Source organism: Austrofundulus limnaeus, unplaced genomic scaffold (assembly GCF_001266775.1).
Source record: "Austrofundulus limnaeus strain Quisiro unplaced genomic scaffold, Austrofundulus_limnaeus-1.0 Scaffold197, whole genome shotgun sequence".
Lineage (NCBI taxonomy): Eukaryota > Metazoa > Chordata > Actinopteri > Cyprinodontiformes > Rivulidae > Austrofundulus > Austrofundulus limnaeus.
Genome location: NW_013952599.1, coordinates 162,439 through 173,728, shown reverse-complemented (window position 1 = coordinate 173,728; position 11,290 = coordinate 162,439). Strand labels below are relative to the sequence as shown.

Sequence of the window (11,290 nt, the reverse complement as noted above, 5' to 3'; positions counted from 1 at the left end):
CACACACACACACACACACACACACACACACACACACACACACACACACACACATCCACACACACACACATCGAACCCTGTGTCTTGATCAGACGCTGCTTCTCTAATTGAGCTAATCCCCACTTCAGGATCAGGGCTGTCCCGTGAGGTCTGACCCTCCACTGTGTGTGTCTGTGTCTCACTCCCACCGCTCTCTGCTCTCAGCTTAAAGCCTCCCCTTCCCTCTGTGGCTCATGTGGACTGTAAAGCTGTTTATTGGGAGACAATGGGCAGCAGATTGTGCTGTCAGGCTCCATTAATTACCATCATTAGCATCACACTTCAGAGTCTGTAGAGCTGGACCACAAAGCCTTAAGCTGTGGTGTTGTGTGTCTGTATGTGCCGTATGTGCCTGCTTGTAGGCACGAAACACTTGTGTTTTATTTGAGAACATGTGACTCATCAATGCTAAATTATTCTCTTTAATGTGTCACTTTTACAGAATCTATTGAAAGCAATGTTTTTTAAGGAAAACACTCAAAAAGGACCACAACAAAASCATTTAAGGGAAATAACTGTCTGCAAAATGGTGTAACATCAAGATATAGACGCAAAAATTGTAAAACAAGAAAACTGTTTTTTGTTTTGTGATGCCAAACAAATGATTTTGCAAAGATGAAGCCTGACAAAGTGYATTTTGTTTCTAACATTATACTAGTTTTTAATTAATAGTTAATAATACTTTTTGGCAAACCAAATGTGGCTTCTATTAAACCTGAAAAGTAATATGTTGCCTGACAGTTATGAGTTGAATGGGGTTCAAGCTGAGAGTCGTCTTGCAGTCCACATTTCAATTCTAGTTTCCACAGCATTCATCATGCTTACAAGCATATTTGAACTTCATATACTTGTCCAGTCAGTTGTTGTCATGATATGAAAAAAAGAAAAAAGAACTTCACATTAGGATTTTTGAAAAGACAGGAAACAGCTTGTCACAATCTGAGTTTCAAACAATCAAGTTATTTTATTTAGTAATTGTTCTCTCCATGGGTTTCCTCAGATTCTTGGCCCATCCTTACTGTTCCTCCGTCATTATGAATCTTCTAGTGTTTTTAGACAATTATTTTAAATTTGAGAAACTAATATCTTCAGCTGTTAAAACCAGGTTTTATCAGTTATGTCTACTTGCTAAAGCTAAATATATACATATACTATACTGTATATACTACATACAATTACTCAAAAGACCTCAACCTGCATTCATGCCTTCATCACCTCCAGACTGGACTCCTGCAACTTTTTCAATGCGGGTCTCGAATGGTGGGCAGCATCTAAAAATTAGTTCCATTAGCCCTAAAACACTCTCAAATATTTAGGTCCCCTAATTCTAAAGCACTAACTCAAATATTTAGGTCCCCTAATTCTAAAGCACTAAAATAACCCAGTCATCTCATGAACATTCTTCAACAGACAACATGAGTCACATATTATCATGTTGCTCTATTAAGATGTATCATTGACATTCCACAGCTGTATTTTGGTTCATAGATTGTCACCTAGTGGATAAGTGACACACATTTGAACAAAATGTTTAACAGCTTTCACCTTCAGTTGTTGACATTAATGTTGATCAATAACATTTAAAGACCTCAGTTAGTGCTTCTAAATTTAGCCTATAAATTTAGCAAGTGCTAATCCTCTGATAAATTTTTAAATTAGCAAAAGCCCTGAAACACTAATCAGGAAATTAGTTATCCTATTAGTGCTTTAGTGCTTTAGGGGAACTGTGCCCACCACTGCATCTCTCCATCGTCTGCAGTTAGTCCAGAACACTTTTTAACAGGCACCTGGAGGCAGGACCACATTGCTGCTGTTCTATCTGACTTACGCTGCCCGTTTGTTTTTTTTGCATTGACTTTAAAATTATTTTTGCTTAAATTTCAAATAGAAAGGCACGTAGCTATTTAGTGAACCTTTGCACCTTCACAACCCAAACCTAGATCCTYTAGTCCAGTGSTCCTCAATCCTGGTCCTCATGTTGTAGAGATTTCTCTGCTTCAACACACCTGATTTGAATGAATGAATGCTTGACAGGCCTTTGCAAAACTTCAAGATWTGCAGAGGAGCACTAAAACAACTAAAACATGCAGGATAGTGGCCCTCAAGGACCACGATTGAGGACCACTGTCAGATGCTTTTAGGGCTAATCTGAAGCGCAGAGGGGWTCAAGCTTTTGCAGTGGYGGCCCCCAAACYTTGGAACAACCTACCTCTTGAGATTTGTACAGCAGAGKCTGTTCAGTCTTTCAAATTGTGCCTGAAAACTCACTTTATACCCTGACTTTTAACTCAAGTATGATTTGAGTTCCATTAAAACATGTGTTCATTAGTTTTTCATCCTGTTTTATTAATCTTTTGCTTTTTATTGTGTGTTTGTTCTCCCTGTGAAGCACTTTGGTCAACACTGTTGTTTTTAAATGCACTATAGAAATAGATTGATTGATCGAGATGAGTTTGGGAGAAYAGAGCAGAAAACAAATCAACCTTTAGCCTCAGAGCAAATTTAGTGTGGGCTCACATGTAGCTGAAATAAAAATGTTTAAGTAGTATCTGGCCATTACTATTTAAATTTTTAATTTAGATTGTACCGATTATCTGTAGCTTTCACCAAAAATTGCCACGTAATCATATCTTTACATTCAAATTTAATTCTAAAATATGTTTTATCCCATTTAGATACATCTTTGGTTATAAGGTAAAAGAAATTAATGAAGTTCAACATTCCTTATGTCTAAATGACTAACAGTTAAAGAAATATGTTGATAAACATGTGAACAAGTCAGAACACCTCTGTGAGTGATAAGTGGACAGTGTGACAGAAGAATCTAAACTATTACGCAATGTTGAGGAGCATGTGGGAAGAGTTGCCTTAAGAAAGAGAATAAGAAATCTGATGAGAAAAAGAAATGGCTCTTCAGAATCCATGTTTTTTTTTAGTTTCAATCAATGGTTAAATGCTATTGATCACTGACCACTATTGGTATTTCCATCTCCAGCAGAGGAGCTCTAAAAGGAAATTGAACCACGTTTCTGCCACGCACCCAGTGAGGCATTAGCCTTCTTACTCCAACTTCCTGTCAAATCAATGTGAGAGACAATGACTCAACAGGTGCGACAGACAGGAGCACAGTGGCAGCTTTCTTCCCTGCCGCTGGGCCCAATTAGAACCCGCGGATCAGGAACAAAGAGGCGACATTTCATTTCAGCAGAGTGCCAGTTTAAGGCCTCTTCTCTCAAACTCAGCCTCTTTTCTTTCTGTCTTTTACTGCTGACATCTTTAAAGGATCATCCCTGGCTGCATCATTTTCTATTAGATTGGGTCGATGCCTTGTGTTCAAAGTGGCAGGGGTGTTAAAAACATGGGGCGTTGATGAATTCATTGCATGTGACTGGACTTGCTTTCTTTGTGAGCAGGTTTTGGCAAATGAAACCCCCTGTAGGTCTGACAAAAGGCTAAATACATTTTCAGTGTTTGGCCTTCACGCGCGATCCAGACTGAAATTTAGTGCCATTTAAAGTAATTGTACAYGTTTGGACAGGAGTGATCCCATCTGCACCTGTCACCTTCAAATGTGGTAAACTTGTTAACGGATGTACATCTGAATGGGAAACTTCTTTGGGTCAAAATCAGAACCAGATAAGGTGAGGTTCATTTTTTTCAGTTCGGCATGATTAATACATATAATATACATCATGGAATATCAACTGTAAGGTTTTCTTTAAAACAAAATAAAAAAAAAATGCACCAGAGAATGACAGAGGTCTATGGATCAGATCCAGGAGTTAGAAATGTAGTATAGTTGCTCATTGCTTTTTAAACCATCCATGAACTCGGTTTTTGTAATTCTGTAGTTTAAAACAGAAAGCTGGCGAGTTATGTTCTGTTTTACTGAAGTTTATTATACATACTGTGGCCATTTCTGAGACACACTTGGAATGGAATAAGGTAACGAGAAATTGTAATTTGTCTTCTTGAAGTATGGTAGTTTCCTGCATCTTAGGGATCAWCTTTGCAGCCTTTCACCTTCTCTGGATGGYATTAATCTGGCCTCCAGTTCTAATGTAAAGAACCTTGGTGTTATTTTTGATCAGGACATGTCTTTTAACCTCCACATTAAAAATGTTACCAGAACCGCCTTCTTCCACCTTTGTAATATCACTAAAATTAGAAACATTTTGTCCAAAAATGACAAAAAAAAAACCTGATTCATGCATTTATCAAGTCTAGACTGGATTACTGTAATTCTTTATTATCTGGGCATCCAAAAAACTCTTTAAGAAGTCTTCAGTTAATCCAAAATGCTGCTGCTAGAGTTTTAATGAGAGTTKGAAGRAGAGATCATGTTTCTCCAGTTTTAGATTCTCTCCACTGGCTCCCTGTCAAATTCAGAATAGAATTTAAAATATTACTCCTAACATACAAAGCTCTTAACAACCAAGCTCCATCTTATATTAAACATCTTATTGTTCCATAGTTTCCTAACAGAGCACTTCACTCTCAGACTGCAGGTTTACTTGTGGTTCCTGGAGTTTCTAAAAGTAGAATGGGAGGCAGAGCTTTCAGTTATCAAGCTCCTCTCATGTGGAACCAAGTTCAGTTTCTGTCGGTGAGGCTGACACTCTGTCTACTTTTAAGATTAGACTGAAGACTTTCCTTTTTGATAAATCCTATAATTAGACTTAAGTTTCCTGAATTATTCTTCATTTCTGCTGCTATAGACTTAGACTGCTGGAGCACAAACTGAGCACATTTCCTCACTCTGCTGTCATCTATATTCTCCTCTACATGTTTATTGTAATTATTTCTATCATGTTTTTTCTTTGTCTCTTACAGGAGAAGGTGCACCTGGACCAGTCCCGGACCGGTTCTTCAGTGTTTGTCTGTGTCTCTTTCCTGTCCCTCAACCAGTCGGTCGAGGCAGATGGCCGCCTGTCCTGAGCCTGGTTCTGCTGGAGGTTTCTTCCTGATTAGCAGGGAGTTTTTCCTCTCCACCGTTTGCTCAGCCTGGGAGACTGTGATGAAGTGATTCAACACAATCTGCTGGCTTCTTCTTCAGATTGTTCTTTTTATGTACAGTGCCCTGAGACAACGTATGTTATGACTTGGCGCTATATAAATAAACTGAATTGAATAAAATTGCTTTGCAGTGGTTCAATGGACAAATTACAGCTATTCCCCTCTCGCCATTGATTAATTTCAAACTGAAAAACAAACAAACAAAAACAAACAAACAAACAAACAAAAAAAAAAACAAAGAAAAAACTACGACGTGACTTGAATGTAATTTGTAATTCAACACTTTACAGAAATGTAGTGGAGTAGAAAGTACAGATACTTGATGTAAAATGTAGTGGAGTAAAAGTCAAAAGTACCCATGATGAAATCTACTTAAGTAAAGTGCATATACATGAAAAATATACTTAAGTACATCACCAAAGTACTTGTACTTTGTTACATCCCACCACTGTTTGTAATTTAGTGCTTTAAAAACAAACGCGTAGTTGGAGAGCATTTTTATAATGCCTTAAATGGATTGGATAACAGTAGCATATTAACAGATASTAGGTGGTTTCATTTTAAGCACATAAAACTACTTTTATTTAAAAGTTGTTTTGAAATTACAAAAAAATGTGGACTGAGAAACCTATCATCGAAACAGTATTATATTCTTGACAGGAGAAAAGCTCATAAATGGATGAGGGGGGACAGAGAGAGGGGGGAAAGGAAAAAATGGAAAGACTCTAAAGGAGCGCTCTGCGTCCTGAAGACGTCTAAAGTCAGTGCGCATGCGTGATCTACGCAGCGCTTTCTATGAAGGAGAACGTCAGAAATTACAGATTTTTTTGTTTTTACTTTTACAACGTGTAGAATCGAGTCTGTTTTATTTGTATAGTACGACATTTCAAGTGACGATGATTTCTTTTTTTTTTTTTAATCCAGCTGACTGACGAAGCAGGAAGACATCTATAKACAACCAGGAGGAGCACAACCAGGAAGTGCTCCTCCAGCTGTATCCAGCGGTGTGTAATGAAACTCCTAGGGACCAGCTTGGGGAAAGTGAGCTGGCGTTTAGCTGCTATAATTCTTGTAATTGCTGCTGTCTTCAGTTATTTCGACGACGGTCCTTCGGTGAAATATACGAGGTAAACAGCGAGCTGTTAGTGGGATTATGTGTCGCGAATATATGCTAAGCTACAGTGTCTGTTTACATTACAAATACTGATGTGAGTGTTTAGATTTTCTTCAAAACGCCCAACAAGCTTCCTCTTTAATAATTATTAAGATGGTGAACAAAGTTTGACAGTTTTATAAAAGTGCATATTGATATATGTTTCATTCTGGCATAGCCTACCTTCACAAACACACAAACACACACACACACACACACACATGGTGTCAACAGATTTACCTGTATCTGCTCCACAGCATGGCTGAGGACTTGAAGAGTCTGGAGGAGACCTTCAGGCACCAGAACAAGAGCTGCTTTGTTCTCGGTGCTTCTGGAGAAACGGGCAGGGTGCTGCTCCAGGAGCTGCTGGAGCGAAACCTCTTCTCCAAGATCACCCTGATCGGACGCAGGCAGCTGAGCTTTGAAGACAAAGCGTTTGGAAACCTGGTCAGTGACCTGATGCACCCTCTGCAGGAAGTGACCCGTTTCCATTTAACTCAACACTTGTTGTTTTGGTCTGCAGGTGCAGGAGGTGGTGGACTTTGAAAAGCTTGAAGACTATGCTGCTGCCTTCAAGGGTCATGATGTGGGCTACTGCTGCCTGGGAACAACCAGAGCAAAAGCAGGAGCTGTAAGTAATAATCCAGAGTGACACTTTGATTAGTCAGCTAAATCATGTTCTTTTATCTATTGGTGGGTTTATTATTAACAAGGACTAAGCAGTTGTCTGTGWAGTGGTTAGTGCTGCTGTCTCACAGCGAGAAGGTTCTTGGTTTGATACCCAGTTTAGACCCGGGGTCTTTCTGTGTGAAGTTCACGTTCTCCTCATACTTGTGTAAGCTTTTTTCCAGTTTACTCCCAGAGTCCAGAAACATGCAGGCTGCCTTCAGGTTCAGACCTTTGTAAAAGAGAGCAGTGATATGAATGAGATTTCCCTGTTTAAATAAAGGTGAATAAATAATAKCTAGGAGTGTCTGGCATTACCTCTATGTCAGGAGCCACTCCTTTAATCTTTAGATCTTGCTCCACGGGCGTGACTTGAAGCGCTTCAGGTTTGGCCAGATGTGTCTCCATTTCCAGTTCCTGTACATGCAGGTGAAGATTCTCACCTATCCAGGTCACGATCAATCAAAAAAAAAAAAAAAAGAACTGGACTTTCAATTCTAAAGTTGAACACGTTTCACTTCCCATCTAGGAGGCTTTTTCAATTCAAACTCTGTACTACAGACTTTGTACAGTTTTTGGACCCACCCCGGCCACAGCTCCAGGCGGGTGACCCCGGGTGTTGTGTGCAAGAGATTTTGATGTCAGCAGACTGCTGCTCACAGTTTGACTGAGCCAAGCTGGAACCCTGCAAACTCCTGTTGGAGAGACGTGTGAAGCTTTTTCTTTATTTCAGCAGACGAGCRCATACAGCTTGACAGAGCAGTGTGAAGTGAGCAGCTGTACCAGGAGGTTTTATAGAGAGGCTAAAGAGGCTCCCTGAGCAGGAAACAACTACGGTGGATTTATAACCCAAGACTTTACAAGAATTTGATGCTAAAACGAGTAACACATTTTTTTTTAAGTCTTGCTTATTTTCTTTTAGGAGTTGGAATAAAAAAAAGATTCAACAGTAAAATGAATAATTGCAAAAACCCAAAAGAGAAAAGCAAATTTTATGAGGAGCTTACATTTTTCTCTGCTAATAAAAGTTGCCCAACATTCCTGCAGATTATTAGTTTTATGYTTCTTTACTTTTTTCCTAAGTCACAAGTAGTGATTCTTTCACAGTGGGATTAAAACACTTCAGGTTTACGCATTTCTCAACGTTTCTTTTAGTCATCATGTCAAACAGGTGATCTTTTGTGACATTTTGCATCTAAAGTGCCATATAAAGTGTTTTATAATCCTAGATTAAGGAACAAGAAAAGAACTGCACTTTACTGGATGAATAAAAAAACAGACTGCTCCATCACTTTAAATATTAAGAAAAATAATAAATAAGTATAATCACCTTTTAAAAACTATAACACTAAAGTTTAATTAKTGCAGAAAAACTAAACAGATGAGTTTATATCTTCTCACAGTGCACTACATTTATATCTACTGTACTTTTTATATTATTAAAGTTTAATTTGTTCCAAAATCAATAGTATTAACAGGTATTTGGCAGAAATAGTGTTTTCCTTCATTAGTGAGGAGTGATGCCATTTTATCACAATAATGTTTTGACACATAACAAACCAGAGATCATTTATAAATTATTAGATATACACATTATTACAGTATTTGTGAAAAGTAGCCTATCTTACAGAACCTGCAAGGGTTTGAAACAGGTGTTGCATGGTCAACCTTTAAAAACTTTAACAGTCAGCTTTATTTTACAATCTGTTCAGGAAGCTAAACAACTTTAGCTAAAAAAAGCTATATGTTAATATTTATTATTCTTTAAGAGCAGAATGAAGAATCACTGTTTACTAAATTGGCTCTTGTGGTAATTAGTCACACAGGCGTTATAACCCACCAATTGTTTTTTTCTGGACATTTTTGTGGGAATCATCATGGTGTTTATGAAACAATAATCAGTACACCCTTAATTATGACTTAAGAGTTTATTTCAAAACATTATAWATGTTTTGGCACCAGGTTATTAGTAACAAAGTGCCATCATATTAAAAAAAATTCATCTTGTCTTTAACTTTACAGTTTTTTCTTTTAAGGATGGGTTTGTCAGAGTGGACCATGACTATGTTGTGAAATCTGCTGAACTTGCCAAGGCTGGAGGCTGCTCTCAGTTCCACCTGGAGTCCTCCAGAGGAGCAGATAAAAACAGCAACTTCCTCTACCTCAAAGTCAAGGTATTTTACTACCCTGCTGTTGTGTTTTTAGACTCACACACTGAATGCGTGTATGTTCTGTTGCTGTTATTACGTCTTGTCACTAGAGGGTGCTGTGTTGACCGAGTAAGACAAACTGTTTAAAAAAATAGGGTGAGGTATMAAACATGTAATGGTGTCTGGCGTAATGGCACACTTGCTGTAATAAAGTTTGCATTGAACTGTTGTCTCCTATTTTTCATTGTTACCTTCTGTTTTGCACGCTATACTGAAATGCTTTTTCCTTTTTTTWAATCACATTTGAATCTTCTGTGTTTTTTTGTAACTTTGAATGAACTTTATTTTCTAGGGACAAGTGGAAGCAGAAATTGAGGCACTTGGTTTTGACAGGTTTTCCATTTACAGACCAGGGTGAGTGTTCATATTTTCTTCATACTGTAGATTTTAATAGACAGAAAACAGGAATACCAAAAATAATCATATTGAAGGTGGTATTAAGTAAATAAATTATATCCCATCAATTTGGCCACTGCTAAATTCTTGCTCAGATATCTCTGAAAACAGATAAGTTTTCAAAGGAAATTATGTTATTTATCTAAATTTATCCTGAGCATTACCACTGAGTTCACTGACTGACTTTCAGTCACTGACWTTTGACATTAAATGGGAAGAAAACAAAACAAAACAAAAAAGTCTTGGCCAGTTTTTCAAGCTATTCCTAACTTTATCTTTTTCTCAAACAGGGTTTTGTTGGTGGACAGACAGGAGAGTCGACCTGGCGAGTGGGTTATTCGCAAGTTCTTCGGCGCCGTCTCTGCTGTCTGCTCCACTTCCATGGCCATCCCTGTTCAGGTGGTGGCGAAAGCGATCGTGTCCAACACCGTGCTTCAGCCTGAGCTCAAGACTGAGATCCTGGAGAACAAGGACATTGCCAGTCTGGGAAAAAGTAAAGGGAAATGAATCAGAATAAACTGCACTGAGGTAAACAAATAAAGAAATAAATATATGAATGATATAAATATAAGATTCATTAAATAGCAATGAAATGCCACCAATGACCAGGCACATCACAAAAAGCTTAATTTTTACGTCACTGTTTGACAAATGGTAGATTTAAAGTTATTGATGACATCTATAAAATGTGCAGATTATGTTTGAGCACATTTTACTCCTCTGACATATTTTGTTTTTCCAAGTTTTTTTTGCAGGTTTACAGAGGTAACATACTGAATACAGTTGCCATCACTTTAGAATATTTTCACAGTACTTTAAATGTAACATTCATGTATTTATGGCTATGTCCAAAGTATTGTTTATAAAATGTAGACTTTTTAAAGGAAAACACAAACCAAAAAAAAAAACATATTTAATGATCATTTTTGTTTGATTTTTTCATCTGGCAAGTACAACAGCCTTATTTTATTTTATTTTCTTTTCATAATTTGTGCTCTGACACTAAACCATTGCCTTAATGTGAATGCTACGTTGGACATTGATGTGAGCTTGTTTTCAAAAATGTTCAATAAATTATATTAGTGTGTGTCTGTCTGTGCCTAAATCACGTTTTATTTATTTATTTTTTACATTTTAAATATCATATTAAGTATACACTTGCCTCTGAGGTAATATCTGATGATTGTATTTTAAATGCCCCGCTTTTGTGCTACAAGTAAAAATTTTATTCATGTTATATTAAAGATGCAAATCACATTTAATTCACACGTCAATATTTATTTATCTGAATATGTGATGCAGTCATGAAAGCATTTTGCTTACGTGTGTCTGGTAGTACTCACTTGCATTTTAACAATACAAAAAATATAACCTAAAGTGTGTTCATGGAGAAATAAAGATGTCTGGAACAGACGTTATCCAGTCTACAGAAAATATCAGCTAACATAGTTTTTGTCTCAGTTTATTTTAATTTGTTAATTTTTTTCTCCACTTCATTTTTTTAGTTAGACTTATCTTTAAAAATCTATTTGTACAGCGTTTCCTAAAAAACAGTAAATAATTTTTTCCCCAAGTACTCATTGATGTAACAGCGCCCTCTCGTGGCTAAACAAGTTTCCATACTTTGTTTAATCATGGTCACTGTGCTAGAACTGATGCTTTATGTTTAAGCAGGTGATTCATGACATCCTTTAATGACCTAGGTTTTCATGACATTCTGTTCATCTGCAGATAGAATGATTGAAGTCACAACAAGATTTGCTAACAACGATAATCATTCTTAGATATCACATGTGTTTATCTTTGTGTT

General features: G+C 37.2%; 1 protein-coding gene across 2 annotated transcripts; it reads left to right on the top strand.

Moving 5' to 3' along the window:
* Positions 1-35: 35 nt before the first annotated feature.
* On the top strand, positions 36-10,575 carry htatip2 (HIV-1 Tat interactive protein 2). Of its 2 annotated transcripts, none has more exons than XM_014018611.1 (6): positions 36-53; positions 6,410-6,655; positions 6,732-6,839; positions 8,911-9,048; positions 9,377-9,438; positions 9,771-10,575. In XM_014018611.1, the coding sequence occupies exons 2-6, from the start codon at positions 6,467-6,469 to the stop codon at positions 9,985-9,987; spliced, it is 714 nt and encodes a 237-aa protein (XP_013874065.1). In that variant the 5' UTR covers positions 36-53; positions 6,410-6,466; the 3' UTR covers positions 9,988-10,575. The 2 variants fall into 2 exon arrangements, with proteins under 2 accessions (XP_013874065.1, XP_013874064.1); XM_014018610.1 differs by lacking the exon at positions 36-53 and adding an exon at positions 5,769-6,182 and having other exon boundaries at positions 6,466-6,655.
* Positions 10,576-11,290: the final 715 nt, after the last annotated feature.